Source organism: Glycine max, chromosome 1 (genome assembly GCF_000004515.6).
Source record: "Glycine max cultivar Williams 82 chromosome 1, Glycine_max_v4.0, whole genome shotgun sequence".
In the NCBI taxonomy this organism is placed as follows: domain Eukaryota; kingdom Viridiplantae; phylum Streptophyta; class Magnoliopsida; order Fabales; family Fabaceae; genus Glycine; species Glycine max.
This window is the reverse complement of record NC_016088.4, coordinates 18,173,172-18,188,904: the sequence shown is the minus strand read 5'-3', so window position 1 is coordinate 18,188,904 and position 15,733 is coordinate 18,173,172. Positions and strand designations below refer to the sequence as shown.

Sequence of the window (15,733 nt, the reverse complement as noted above, 5' to 3'; positions counted from 1 at the left end):
TTGTCCCATCTGATTGGTTAAGCTCCGAATGGAGGCGTAGCTAATTGTCCCATCTGATTGGTTAAGCTCTGAATGGAGGCTCTGGTCTCTTGCTGAAACTGCATGTTCTGCATAGTCATTTGCCTCACAAGTTCTGGGGTTGTTGCTGTTGTTGGATTGGTGGAGGAATGTATGGTCTGCTTGGGCCAGCAGCATTTTGGAAGGAAGGAGCAGGCTGCTGTTGTTGTTGCTGAGGGCTGGACCATCTGAGGTTAGGGTGACTCCTCCATCCAGGGTTGTATCTGTTGCTAGAAAGGTCATAATTGTTCTGTTGTGGTTGATTTTGCTGCTGAGGTTGAGGAGGTCTATTGTAAATATTTGCAGCATAAGCTTCAGGCTGCTCAATTGCTCCAGGTTGCTGCATGGAAGGGCAAAGGTCTGTATGATGGTCAGCAGAGGAGCACAAACCACAAACCCTTGCAACAGGTACAGATTTCTGATTCAAGGCCAGCTGGGTTACCAAGTTAACCAATGCATCCAGTTTGCCTTCAAGCTTCTTAGTTTCAGATGATGCAGATGGGTTTGTAGCTACCTCATGCACTCCTCTAATGACTATGGCATCATTTCTGGCACTAAACTGCTGGGAGTTGGAGGCCATCTTCTCAATTAAATTTCTGGCTTCAGCAGGAGTCATGTCTCCAAGGGCTCCACCACTGGCAGCATCTATCATACTTCTCTCCATGTTACTGAGTCCTTCATAAAAATATTGGAGAAGAAGCTGTTCTGAAATCTGATGGTGGGGGCAACTGGCACATAGTTTCTTAAATCTCTCCCAGTACTCATACAGGCTCTCTCCACTGAGTTGTCTAATCCCTGAGATATCCTTCCTGATGGCTGTGGTCCTGGAAGCAGGGAAAAAAATTTCTAAGAATACTCTCTTAAGGTCATCCCAGCTCGTGATGGACCTTGGAGCAAGGTAATACAACCAGTCCTTTGCCACTCCCTCTAATGAATGAGGAAAAGCCTTCAGAAATATGTGATCCTCTTGGACATCTGGGGATTTCATGGTGGAGCAGACAATGTGAAATTCTTTCAAATTTTTGTGCGGGTCTTCACCTGCAAGGCCATGAAACTTTGGAAGCAAATGAATCAGTCCAGTCTTAAGAACATATGGGACATCCTCATCAGGGTATTGGATGCACAAGCTTTCATAGGTGAAATCAGGTGCAGCCATTTCCCTTAGAGTCCTCTCACGAGGTGGAGGTTGTGCCATGTTCTCAGAATGTGCAAAATCAGAATGCTCAGAATCAGAATGCTCAAAATTATAATGCTCAAGATCAGGATGTTCAAAATCACCAATAACAGAATGCACAGATTCACCAGTTATGGAATGCTCAGAATGATCAAAAGGTATAAAATGATGCCTAACTAATCTATGAAATGTCCTATCTATCTCAGGATCAAAGGGTTGTAAGTCAGATGGATTGCCTCTAGTCATACACTACATTCAGCATGCACACAACTAGTTGCCTTGTCATGTAAATAAAGGTGTAGGTTTGAACTACAGCTACCCTCAAATGATATCCAAATGACTTGAAATTTTGTGAGCAACCTTATAAAATGATGAGAAGATAGCACAAAAAATTTCAGACAAAAATTCAAAGTCTAACTATGAAAGCTAAAATTGGTAGGTTAAGAAAAATAAGTGAATAAAACTTGAAAAATAAAAAACTTTTGACAGAATCGTTTTTTTTGGACGATGGAGACCTCAGCCGGCCTACAGCAGGCTGCCATGGCGTAGGAAATTTTTTTCTACCCCAAATGCATATATAATAATTGCGATTCTGATAACCGGAGCAAAAGTTATGGCCGTTTGAAGTTTTGACATACACAAAATTTGCTACTTTTTTGGAACTTTCAAATCTGACCAAACTAAAGGCTCTAGCTATTTTTCCCACAAAATATGGATTAAAAGAAGTTACCACAAAAAAATTCAGCCAAAAATAACAACCCTAGCTACTAAAACAAAAAATCCCAATTAATTCAGCATGGGTGGTCGCTAAAATCCGTCTCTAATTGATTTCTACTACTACTCTGTTTTCAAGCACAATCTTCACAGCAAAACACCCAAGACTGAAACAGGGGAAACGCTTAATGGTAAAACTGAAACAGAACACACATTAAACAAAATACCAGGACACTAATCAACACTAACACACATACTAACACAATACTAACAATTAAAACACGAAAGGATTAAACACACAACACTAGCTAGCTATTATGAACCTTTGGACACTGCTCCCCGGCAACGGCGCCAAATTTGATCGAGGCCGTACCCGAATCAAATAAACATGAAAATGCAGTAAGTAGGAAGTGATCCTAGGTCGTTTCCCAACGAGCAGTGACAAGCCAAATGTTCATAATATACTTGCAGTAACAGTAACGATGGGGGGGGGGGGGGGCTTTGGTTGTTTGGTAATTAAAGAGCAGACAAATAAAATGGAATACGAAACTACTAATATTAAAAACGGGTTGTTTCCTCTGATTCAGAAGCCACTCTCTTATCCTGGGTTATGGAGAATTCGTCCCTAACAGTCAACCACTTAATCCAACCCTATTTCAATTTACTAAGTGAAAATCAACTTAGGGTTTTCAATACGTGATTAGGCACCACATACACCAGTTAGCCCTTCGTCCATTAAGCATGAACACAAGTTAGGCTCAGAGGCAATTAATCGAACATGAAGCGTGCACTGATTAATATTCACGAAATTGGGATAACTGGTGAAGGGAAAACTGCCAGGAAACCACATTACAAGCGAAACCTCAAAGAGAGTTGGGCTTCGTCCTCAAAAGGAAACAACACCAGAAAATCTAGCCTTCCATGGATTCAAACAGAAAACGCAATTGAAACATGAAGCAGAAACGTAAATGAACGGAAACGTAAATGAACAGAAATGTAAACGAACAGAAATGTAAAATGGAACAGAAACGTAAATGAGAGTAAAAGAAGAAGCAAGAACGAAATTGTAATTAGAAGCAGAAAACGTAAAATTGCATTACGAACTCAGAAGCAGCAAAACAGAAAAACGAAAAACCCTAAAACAAAGCTCTGAATAATGGATAGCATAACAGAATAGAATGCCCTGCACGAATCGCAAGGCAGCTATTTAAAAAGAGTCACTTAGAGTCACTGGGCCCTATTACAATACTCTGGCCCAAAACGAAATAAACACTGAACAACATAAAATAAAATTGCGAAATTTCCTAATTAGAAATTAACTAAGGTAAGCGCTGCTTTATTTGCCCTCTTCAAGTCCACAACCAAAATCCGGATTAAGCCCAATGTTTCATTAATTCCTGAAATTAGATTAAAAACATCAAATTAGCTAAATGAGCCCAAATAATAAAACTGCCTAATTAATTGACAATTAAGACCAATCAATAATTAAAATGGTGCAAAAAGGGTTTAGAAAATAGAAGAAAATGATGGCACATCACACCTTCTAAGCCCAAAGATGATAAGGGGAAGGCAATAGAAAAGCAAGCCCCTAAGGCTAGTATGCAAGTGAAAACTAGCTCTATAAAGTGCTTTAAATGTCTTGGAAGAGGACACATTACTTCTCAATGCCCCACCACAAAAACCATGATTATGAGGGGCCAAGACATTTATAGTAGCCAAGATGAGGCTACTACTTCACCTTCCTCTAGTGAAAGTGAAGAAGCAAAAGGGGAAGAATCTAGTGAAGAAATCTACCCCCAAGAAGATGGACAACCATTAGTGGTTAAAGAGAAGTGTAAGGAGGTAAGTGTCTCCTACAAGAGGTTAGCTAAGAAGGAAACTCATTTTACAATAAAGACAAACATTAAAGAAACTTTCCCTCTTAGACAACCTCCACATTTTCTCTTTTGTAAAAAGACACTTGCTAGCATTGCAACACCTCTTGGGCTTGAGTTTATTCCTCAAGTAAAGAAGTTGTTGGATGAGGGTTTGGTTCGCAAGAGCTTAAATCCTTGTGCTTTGTTGGTGCCCAAAATAGGTATTATTAGGCACCAAGTCCCTAAAATAGGTGGTATGATGAATGTTTTGAGTGGTGCAACCCTCTTTTGTAAAATCACTCGTACACCTAACATCTTCATGGTGTGTGTACATAGGGACCCATTAGGTAGGTTTGTTCTTATTTTTAGTTTCAATACAAACTTAGGTACTCATATGGGACACCTTAGGTTTGTTATACTTTTTGGTAGGAATAATCAATATGAATATACAGAAAAAGGTATGTTTTATTGCGTTACTTTTCTTAATTTTTCAAATAGTGATCAACGGGTTCCCATGAACCCTAAGAGAATAAAGGTCATTCCTGAGTGGCTCACTCCACCAAGTATAAGAAAAATTTGGGGCTTCCATGACTTAACAAACTTTTACAAAAGGTTTGTCCCATATTTTTCTATACTTGTAGCACCACTCATTGAGTTGGTGAGAAACCATGTTCCTTCATGGGAAGATGCCCAGGAAATGGGTTTTCAGACCTTACCTTACTTCAACATACCAAACACCACTAATACATGTGTTTTTGTTCTTTTTACAGGTGTTGAGGGAAGGAGCCCAGAGTATGAAGAACCTCGGGATTTGAGGTCAAATCCTTTCCAAGGTGGAGGGAATGATGCAATCCTACCCCGCAAGGGCATTGGCTAGAAGACTCCAAGTAGATTGGGCTAGAGATCCAAGGAAAGGCCCTAGGGTTCTCATGAGCCTTAGGGTAGATTTCGAGCCCATGGGCTAAGTATGAGCCCGCTTATCTTTGTAAATATTAGAATAGGTTTTTCCTTCGTCTAGGCCTTGTATTTTGGCCATTATAGTAGTATAGGGTTTTAGCCTTGTATTTTGGGGCATTTTGAGTTGTCTTTGTAATAAGGACTTTTTTTGTTATTTTCATGTTTTTCCTCATGGGGGTGAGCTTAGCTATTATAGGGGGTGTGTAGCTAAGCTCTAGCTTCTCATCTCAAGGAGGTGAGCTTAGCTATTAGAGAGGTATGTGTAGCTAAGCTTTAGCTTCTTTAGGAATCTTCTTAAGGAAGCTTCTCAAGGAGGTGAGCTTAGTTATGAGAGGGGTGTGTGTAGCTAAGCTCTAGCTTCTCAAGGAAGTTTTCTCAAAGAAGCTTCTCAAGGAAGTTTTCTCAAGAAAGCTTCTCAAGGAAGCTACCTAGTCTATAAATAGAAGCATGTGTAACACTTGTTGTAACTTTGATGAATGAGAGTCTTGTGAGACACAACTCAAACTTCAACTTCTCTCCCTTTTTCTTCCTTCAATTTCGTGCTCCCCCTCCCTCTTTCTCTCCCTCTTTCTTTTCCTCCATTGAAGCATCCTCTTCAAGCTTCTTATCCAAGGCTCATCTTGGTGGTGAAGCTCCTTCTTCCATGGCTTATTCCTTAATGGATGGCGCCTCCTCTCACCTCCTTTCCTTTGTCTTCCGCTGCATCTCCATGGTGGAAAATCACCATTAAAGGACCCCATTGAAGCTCAAAGATCCAGCCTCCATAGAAGCCCCACAAGCAAGCTTCCATCAAGATGACATGCCTTTCCAAAGACAACCCGATAAGGAGACATTCCTATGGGTGCTTTGTAGGCAGTCCGATGTGCCCAGAGAGCATCATCAAGCCTGGTACTCCAATCCTTCCTGCTTGGCTGCACAATCTTCTCTAGAATTCTCTTGATTTCCCTGTTACAAATTTTTGCCTGTCCATTAGTCTGGGGGTGGTATAGTGTGGATACCCCGTGTACCACCCCGTACTTTTTAAGCAGGGCATGCATTGTCCTGTTGCAAAAATGGGTTCCTTGATCACTAACAATTGCTTTAGGTACTCCGAACCTGCAAAACAGATTAGACCTGACAAAGTCTGCGACAACTTTAGCATCATTAGTTCTAGTGGGCTTGGCTTCCACCCATTTTGAAACATAATCAACTGCAAGGAGAATATAAACATAACCAAAAGAGACAGTAAAAGGACCCATGAAATCTATACCCCAGACATCAAACACCTCACAGAATAGCATAGGTTGCTGAGGCATTTGTTGTCGCCATGTGAGTGTATTTCCTGCTCTCTGACACTGCTCACAAGTGCTGCAAATCTTCCACGCATCTTTAAAGATGGTGGGCCAATAAAAACCACAATCAAGCACTTTGCGAGCTGTCCTTTGAACACCCAGATGACCTCCTGGTGCGGAAGAATGACAGAACTGCAGGACTGAGTCAGTCTCATGATCTGGAATGCACCGTCTAATGACCTGATCACTGCACAATTTCCACAAGTAGGGGTCATCCCAAATAAAATGCTTAGCATCACTTTTAATCTTATCTTTTTGGGCCTTAGATGCTAAGGGAGGAAAAACAGAGGCAACTAAATAATTGACAATGTTAGCAAACCAGGGAGTAGAAAGAGAGTCAGAAATACTATACAATATATACAAATGATCATCCGGGAAATCATCCCGAATAGGTGAATCTGCATCAGAGACACGTTCGATCCGACTCAAATGATCAGCAACTAGATTTTGTGCTCCGCTCCTATCACGGATCTCCAAGTCAAACTCTTGGAGCCAGAGCATCCATCGGATCAACCTAGGCTTAGAATCAGCCTTCTTCAACAAGTACTTTAGAGCTGCATGGTCAGTATAAACAATAATGCGAGTACCAAGCAAATAAGATCGAAATTTTTCAAGAGCAAAAACTATGGCTAGAAGCTCTTTCTCAGTAGTAGTATAATTTGCTTGGGCAGCATCTAAAGTCCTAGAAGCATAATATATCACCCTGGACAATTTATCAATTTTCTGAGCAAGGACAGCCCCCAATGCATAATTTGATGCATCACACATAAGCTCAAAAGGGGTTGTCCAATCGGGTGCCTGGATGATGGGGGTGGTAGTCAACGCTCTTTTGAGGCAATCAAAAGCCTCTTTGTATCTGTCATTAAAGTCAAACTCCACCTCCTTTTGCAACAAGTTGGACAGTGGAAGGGCTACTTTGCTAAAATCCCTTATAAAGCGCCTGTAGAATCCTGCATGACCAAGAAAAGATCGCACCTCTCGCACACAAGAGGGGTAAGGCAATTGTGAAACAACAGAAATTTTTGCAGGATCTACTTCAATGCCCTTATTGGAAATAATGTGGCCTAAAACTATACCTTGCTCAACCATAAAATGACATTTTTCAAAATTTAGAACAAGGTTAGTTTCAATGCATCTATTCAAAACTTTTTCCAAACTATTCAAACAACCATCAAAAGAGGATCCATATACAGTGAAATCATCCATAAACACCTCTATGCAATTTTCTAAAAAATCACTGAAAATACTAATCATGCACCGCTGGAAGGTACCAGGGGCATTGCACAGGCCGAAAGGCATCCTCCTATAAGCAAAAGTGCCGAAGGGGCAGGTGAATGTGGTCTTTTCCTGATCCTCAGGAGCAATAGTAATTTGCATATAACCAGAAAAACCATCAAGGAAACAGTAGTGGGATTCACCTGCCAGGCGTTCAAGCATCTGGTCAATGAATGGCAGGGGAAAATGGTCCTTTTTGGTAACCTGGTTCAGCCTCCTATAGTCAATGCAGACTCTCCAACTGTTCTGCACCCGAGTAGGAATCAGCTCCTCCTTCTCATTTCTGATCACTGTGAGGCCAGTCTTTTTCGGGACTACCTGGACGGGACTCACCCATTGGCTGTCGGAGATAGGATAAATGATTCCAGCTTGCAAAAGCTTGGTTATCTCCTTCTTCACTACATCAAGAATCACCGGGTTGAGTCTTCTCTGTGGCTGTCTTACTGGTTTAGCTCCATCCTCTAAATTTATTCGATGCATACATGTGGATGGGCTAATACCAGGAATGTCCGCCAGGGTCCAGCCTATAGCCTTCTTATGCTTCTTGAGAACTGACAACAACTTCTCCTCTTGCTCATCAGCAAGGGAGGCAGATATAATAACTGGAAAACTCTTGCTATCATCCAAGTAAGCGTATTTTAAATTTGATGGCAGAGGCTTCAATTCTGGTGTGGTCGGCTGGACAGTGGTAAAGGAGATGGTTTCTCAGCCTTTACCTCATAAAGAAAGTCAGAGGTATGTGTACTTCCTGAAACATGGTTAGTCCTATCTGACTCTATAAAATCAATCTCAAGAGGTAAAACACCACCACCAGGCATGCAATCAATATCACTCTCAGATTCACTCTCAACATCAAATTCAGACATATGATCAAGTACAATTTCAGACTCAATGCATGTAGAGTGAGAGGCATGCAGATTAGAATAAAGATCATTCATGTATTCATCAACAACATGGTCAATTATTTCAGCACGAAATACAGAAAGATCTTCAGATGGGTATTTCATAGCATCCAGAATATTAAAATGAACAGTTATATCACCAAACTCCATGGACAGTGTGCCTGCATAAACATCTATCTTAGTTCTAGCAGTTTTCATAAAGGGTCTGCCTAGAATGATGGGAACTGATCCTTGAGAAAATCCATCTTCCATATTCAAGATATAAAAATCAACAGGGAAAATCAGTTCACCAACTCTAACTAAGACATCTTCTATGAAACCAATAGGATAGGCAACACTTCTATTAGCTAAATGAATTACCACATCAGTTGACTGCAAGGGACCTAGAGATAGAGAATTAAAAATCGACAGAGGCATAACACTAACAGAGGCTCCTAAATCTAGCATGGCATTGTCAAACTTACTATTCCCTATGATACAAGGTATGCTGAATGTACCTGGATCTTTGCATTTTTCAGGAATTTGAGGAACAGATTTACCAATCAATGCGGAGACATTTCTGCCCATGCTAATTCGTTCACTTCCTTTAAGCTTCCGCTTATTAGTGCACAGCTCCTTCAAGAATTTGGCATATCTTGGAATTTGCTTTATTGCATCCAACAGAGGTATGTTTACCTCTACTTTTCTAAACGTTTCCAAGATCTCTTTCTCTGCCTCTTCCATTTTTTTGTTGGAAACTGCTCTTGGAGGGAATGGAAGAGGGGGAATGTGCTGCTTCTGCAAATCAGGATTACCTGTGGAAGAAGATTCACCTGCACAAAAATTGTTAGGTAGATTTTTGTCATCACCTTTTTCTGGAATAGAGTGAAGTTTGGCAGGTTCATTTGCAGATGAGGAAGGTGCTACGGGTTGAGGTCCTTGACACTGTTTTCCCGACCTCAATGAAATGGCACTGACATTTTTGGGATTTTGGACAGCTTGAGAAGGCAGCTTGTCAGAATTCTGGGACTGTTGTTGATTCAATTGAGTTGCCAATTGTCCCATCTGATTAGTTAAGCTCTGAATGGAGGCTCTGGTCTCTTGCTGAAACTGCATGTTCTGCATAGTCATTTGCCTCACAAGTTCTTCAAGGGAAGGTTGTGGAGGGGCCTCAACTGTTGGTTGTTTCTGGGGTTGTTGCTGTTGTTGGATTGGTGGAGGAATGTATGGTCTGCTTGGGCCAGCAGCATTTTGGAAGGAAGGAACAGGCTGCTGTTGTTGTTGCTGAAAGCTGGACCATCTGAGGTTAGGGTGATTCCTCCATCCAGGGTTGTATCTGTTGCTGGAAAGGTCATAATTGCTCTGCTGTGGTTGATTTTGCTGCTGAGGTTGAGGAGGTCTATTGTATATATTTGCTGCATAAGCTTCAGGTTGCTCAATTGCTCCAGGTTGCTGCATGGAAGGGCAAAGGTCTGTATGGTGGTCAGCAGAGGAGCACAAACCACAAACCCTTGCGACAGGTACAAATTTCTGATTCAAGGCCAGCTGGGTTACCAAGTTGACCAACGCATCCAGTTTGCCTTCAAGCTTCTTAGTTTCAGATGATGCAGATGGGTTTGTAGCTACCTCATGCACTCCTCTAATGACTATGGCATCATTTCTGGCACTAAACTGCTGGGAGTTGGAGGCCATCTTCTCAATTAAATTTCTGGCTTCAGCAGGAGTCATGTCTCCAAGGGCTCCACCACTGGCAGCATCTATCATACTTCTCTCCATATTACTGAGTCCTTCATAAAAATATTGGAGAAGAAGCTGTTCTGAAATCTGATGGTGGGGGCAACTGGCACATAGTTTCTTAAATCTCTCCCAGTACTCATACAGGCTCTCTCCACTGAGTTGTCTAATACCTGAGATATCCTTCCTGATGGCTGTGGTCCTGGATGCAGGGAAAATTTTTTCTAAGAATACTCTCTTAAGGTCATCCCAGCTCGTGATGGACCTTGGAGCAAGGTAATACAGCCAGTCCTTCGCCACTCCCTCTAATGAGTGAGGAAAAGCCTTCAGAAATATGTGATCCTCTTGGACATCTGGGGGTTTCATGGTGGAGCAGACAATGTGAAATTCTTTCAAATGTTTGTGCGGGTCTTCACCTGCAAGGCCATGAAACTTTGGAAGCAAATGAATCAGTCCAGTTTTAAGAACATATGGGACATCCTCATCAGGGTATTGGATGCACAAGCTTTCATAGGTGAAATCAGGTGCAACCATTTCCCTTAGAGTCCTCTCACGAGGTGGAGGTTGTGCCATGTTCTCAGAATGTGCAAAATCAGAATGCTCAGAATCAGAATGCTCAAAATTATAATGCTCAAGATCAGGATGTTCAAAATCACCAATAACAGAATGCACAGATTCACCAGTTATGGAATGCTCAGAATGATCAAAAGGTATAAAATGATGCCTAACTAATCTATGAAATGTCCTATCTATCTCAGGATCAAAGGGTTGTAAGTCAGATGGATTGCCTCTAGTCATACACTACATTCAGCATGCACACAACTAGTTGCCTTGTCATGTAAATAAAGGTGTAGGTTTGAACTACAGCTACCCTCAAATGATATCCAAATGACTTGAAATTTTGTGAGCAACCTTATAAAATGATGAGAAGATAGCACAAAAACTTTCAGACAAAAATTCAAAGTCTAACTATGAAAGCTAAAATTGGTAGGTTAAGAAAAATAAGTGAATAAAACTTGAAAAATAAAAAACTTTTGACAGAATCGCTTTTTTTGGACGATGGAGACCTCAGCCGGCCTATGGCTCTAGCTATTTTTCCCACAAAATATGGATTAAAAGAAGTTACCACAAAAAAATTCAGCCAAAAATAACAACCCTAGCTACTAAAACAAAAAATCCCAATTAATTCAGCATGGGTGGTCGCTAAAATCCGTCTCTAATTGATTTCTACTACTACTCTGTTTTTCCACAAGCTGATTTCTACTACTACTCTGTTTTCAAGCACAATCTTCACAGCAAAACACCCAAGACTGAAACAGGGGAAACGCTTAATGGTAAAACTGAAACAGAACACACATTAAACAAAATACCAGGACACTAATCAACACTAACACACATACTAACACAATACTAACAATTAAAACACGAAAGGATTAAACACACAACACTAGCTAGCTATTATGAACCTTTGGACACTGCTCCTCGGCAACGGTGCCAAATTTGATCGAGGTCGTACCCGAATCAAATAAACATGAAAATGCAGTAACTAGGAAGTGATCCTAGGTCGTTTCCCAACGAGCAGTGACAAGCCAAATGTTCATAATATACTTGCAGTAACAGTAACGATGGGGGGGGGGGGGTTTGGTTGTTTGGTAATTAAAGAGCAGACAAATAAAATGGAATACGAAACTACTAATATTAAAAACGGGTTGTTTCCTCTGATTCAGAAGCCACTCTCTTATCCTGGGTTATGGAGAATTCGTCCCTAACAGTCAACCACTTAATCCAACCCTATTTCAATTTACTAAGCGAAAATCAACTTACGGTTTTCAATACGTGATTAGGCACCACATACACCAGTTAGCCCTTCATCCATTAAGCATGAACGCAAGTTAGGCTCAGAGGCAATTAATCGAACACGAAGCGTGCACTGATTAATATTCACGAAATTGGGATAACTGGTGAAGGGAAAACTTCCAGGAAACCACATTACAAACGAAACCTCAAAGAGAGTTGGGCTTCGTCCTCAAAAGGAAACAACACCAGAAAATCTAGAGTTCCGTGGATTCAAACAGAAAACGCAAATGAAACATGAAGCAGAAACGTAAATGAACAAGAACGTAAATGAACAGAAACGTAAATGAAAGTAGAAGAAGAAGCAAGAATGAACTCGTAATTAGAAGCAGAAAACGGAAATTTGCATTAAGAACGAAAACTGTAACAAGGGCACAGAAAAACGTGAAAACCTAAAACCAAAGCTCTGAATAATGAAAATAGCATAGCAGAATAGAATCCCCTGCACGAATCCCAAGGCAGCTATTTAAAAAGAGTCACTTAGAGTCACTGGGCCCTATTACAATACTCTGGCCCAAAACGAAATAAACACTGAACAACATAAAATAAAATTGCAAAATTTCCTAATTAGAAATTAACTAAGGTAAGCGCTGCTTTATTTGCCCTCTTCAAGTCCACAACCAAAATCCGAATTAAGCCCAATGTTTCATTAATTCCTGAAATTAGATTAAAAACATCAAATTAGCTAAATGAGCCCAAATAATAAAACTGCCTAATTAATTGACAATTAAGACCAATCAATAATTAAAATGGTGCAAAAAGGGTTTAGAAAATAGAAGAAAATGATGGCACATCAGTCATGCATGCACCCATGTGGACACTCAAGCATCAAGTTTTTATGGCCATGTGACACTAGGGCTCAGGATTCATTTTCCTTACTTAAGTCAACCTAGTGTTTCCAAAATATGTTTTTTTTATCAATTCATGCATTCATCCGAGTCCATTTTGGGCATTTGGGAAAATTTTCACAGCACTCACCCTTCAGGTGCATACAGATTTTTTCAAAAACTGGTTATGATTAGTGAATTTTTCAAAGAAAAGCTGGAAGTTATCTCTTTTCACAAGCATGTTGTTTTTTAGCTAGACAACCTTTATTATTTTTTTTTCTATATTTTTTCTTCTTATTCTTTTCTTGCTCGCTCTCTTTTTGCTCTCTTTTTTTCATGAGGTATTTTGCTACCTAAACATACGTATATTTTTGTGAGGTATTTTGCTATATACATGCATATCCAAGGTATCTTGTTACCTAAACATACATATATATATATTTTGTGAAGTATTTTTTGCTACATACATGCATATCCAAGGTATCTTTCTACCTAAACATACACACACACACACATATATATATATATATATATATATATATATATATATATATATATATATATATATATATATATTGTGTGGTATGACTACCTTCCGAGCTTGTGCTTGTTTTATTTAAATTCCTAGGATCATGAGCAACTAGGTGTGTCCTGCTATGACTTGAGGAACAAAAGTGATCAAATAACAAGCAGAGATTTAAAGGGTACTAGGTTGCCTCCTAGTAGCGCTTCTTTAACGTCTTGAGCTGGACGCGTGATGGCTTGTCGGTCATTGACCTAGTACTTTGCTTACCTTTGGCTTTGGACTTGGTCGCCTATTGGTCGGCCATGGGTCGTAAGCAACGCTCTAACCTTTTTGTGGATTTGTTGAGGTGAACTCTAGAGGTGATGGCGGTGCGTCTGTTGCCCGCTGTCGGCCATCCTCAGGCTGCTATGGTGTTTTGCCCTGCGCCTGCCTGGGGACGCAGTACTTCTTGATGAAAGCTCGATTAGTAGGGGGCCTGATAACCTTGCTGAGGGCGACAGGCACTTCGTAGAACTGACCGAGGCCCGTAATTAGAGCTTGGCAACTCCAAGACCCTGTTGGACTTCTTCGGGTCAACTGGGTGTCTTGCGGGTGCGATCCCTGTAAACAATAGATGAAATCAGAAATCAGTTGAGCGATGTGCATACTTACCTATGTCATGATAACGTGACCTTGCCGGGGGGAACGGGCACCCTGTAGGACTACAGAGGCCCGTAACCAGAGCTGGAAACCCCAGGGCCCTGTTGGACTTCTCCGGGTCCACTGTGTGTCTTTGTGGGTGCCATTCCTGCAAACAATAGATGGTATCAGAAATCAGTTGAACCATATGTATACTTACCTATGTCACGATGGCATGATCTTGCTGGGGGAACGGGCACCCGGTAGGACTGACAGAGGCCCGTAACCAGAGTTGGAAACCCCAGGGCCCTGTTGGACTTCTTCGGGTCCACTGGGTGTCTTGTGGGCGCGATCCCTGCAAACAATAGATGACATCAGAAATCAATTGAACCATGTGCATACTTACTTATGTCATGACGGCACAGACCAACTGATACATCTGCAGGGGGAGATTGACATTGTGGTCGTTGGGCAGAATGTTGCTAAATAGCAGCGTCATCCACGTAAGGGTGGTCATGTTGGTGCACATGGTCCGCACTCGTCTTTTTGCAGCTGCACGGGGGAAATCTTGCTCCGGTATGCATAGTAGATGCATGATAGCCTCCCTCTCTGGATGTGCTCGCACAGTTGGTCGCCCTCCAATATCAGGGGGTGGCCCAGGAACTGATAAAAGGAAACTACTGGCCCCTTAATCGGGAGCGCAAGTCTCGGTTAAGCATCTAAGGGCAAAGGACCTTATATTCTTCTAAGGTCTGGATATGGAGCACACTGAAAATGAGGACGCGTAGCCCTCTAAAGGCGAAGGCGTGCAGCCCTCTACAGGCGAGGATGTGCAGTCCTCTGATGGCGAGGACATATGGTCCTCTAAAGGTGATAGGTACTAGTACCCAAGGGTCCACCTTTATGAGAAAACAAGAGATCGGCCCATCGAGAGGGCCGGTCATCCAACAAGATTGGACACGAGATGTAGGAAATCTATGCAGTTAACATGATTTTTAGGGATGCAGACGCAGGCAACCTTTGTTGTGAAATTTGGTAACGCTGACCTCATATGAAACAATGCAATGCAATGGAAAGTTGTACAATGTTCATGACATTCTTTCCCTATTTTGTGATTTTGATTTTGATTTAATCTTTTTGGAAAACACAGATTGACTGTCCTTTTGAAAAAGGTGATAATTCATGCAACCTTATCCTATCTTTTGCAAATCTCTTCGGGAACTCCCTCAGAGTGTATGTTCTGTTTGATTTAGTCACTTGACCATTTTGGAGTGACAGGAATGGAGCCGTTTGACGTTTAATCAATCTATTGAAATTCCAGGGCTTGTCTCCCATTTTTTTTCTTGTTTAAAAACATCGACGAGTGAGAACTTTTGATCTGCCCCTATGTTCACTTGAGGCTCATGCACGATGCCACTCATTGCCCCAGTGTAAGGTTTTGAGGTACCAATTGTTATCTTTCATCATGACCTTGTAGCTGGGAACCTATTGGGTGAAAACTTCTAATCTGCCCCTAGGTTCGCTTGAGGTTTTTGCATGGTGCCTTTCATTACCCCAGTGTAAGGCTTTGAGGTACAATCGTTGTCTTTCGTCATGACCTTGTAGCAAGGAACCTATTGGATGAGAACTTCTAATCTGCCCCTAGGTTCGTTTGAGGTTTATGCATGGTGCCTTTCATTGCCCCAGTGTAGGGCTTAGAGGTACCAATTGTTGTCTTGTTTTCACAACCTCGTAGTGAGGAAGAAGCAGCTGATTCTTGCAAAAAGAATTATCCAAGGACGAGAAATAGTTGAAGGATTTTTCAGTTGATGGATTAAGTCAAATGACTCCTATGTAGAAGCAAGATGTTTTGATGTCTTGATGATGCTAAAGGATCAAGTGCTTCTAAGTTTTATTCAAGACAAGAATCCAAGAAAATCAAGATATATG

General features: G+C 41.2%; 1 protein-coding gene and 2 non-coding genes across 3 annotated transcripts; 2 read left to right on the top strand and 1 right to left on the bottom strand.

Moving 5' to 3' along the window:
• The first annotated feature begins 767 nt into the window (after positions 1 to 767).
• On the top strand, positions 768 to 874 carry LOC112997867 (small nucleolar RNA R71). The gene has a single exon (XR_003262930.1). It is a non-coding gene; the product is annotated as a small nucleolar RNA R71 (small nucleolar RNA).
• Positions 875 to 8,311: 7,437 nt separating this feature from the next.
• On the bottom strand, positions 8,312 to 10,438 carry LOC113002300 (uncharacterized; the record flags this gene model as incomplete). The annotated part of the gene is made up of 2 exons (XM_026129379.1): positions 8,312 to 9,328; positions 9,548 to 10,438. Coding segments are annotated over 2 exons (1,908 nt in total), but the record flags the coding sequence as incomplete, so codon positions are not given.
• On the top strand, positions 10,068 to 10,174 carry LOC112998063 (small nucleolar RNA R71). Its single transcript, XR_003263085.1, has one exon. It is a non-coding gene; the product is annotated as a small nucleolar RNA R71 (small nucleolar RNA).
• Positions 10,439 to 15,733: the final 5,295 nt, after the last annotated feature.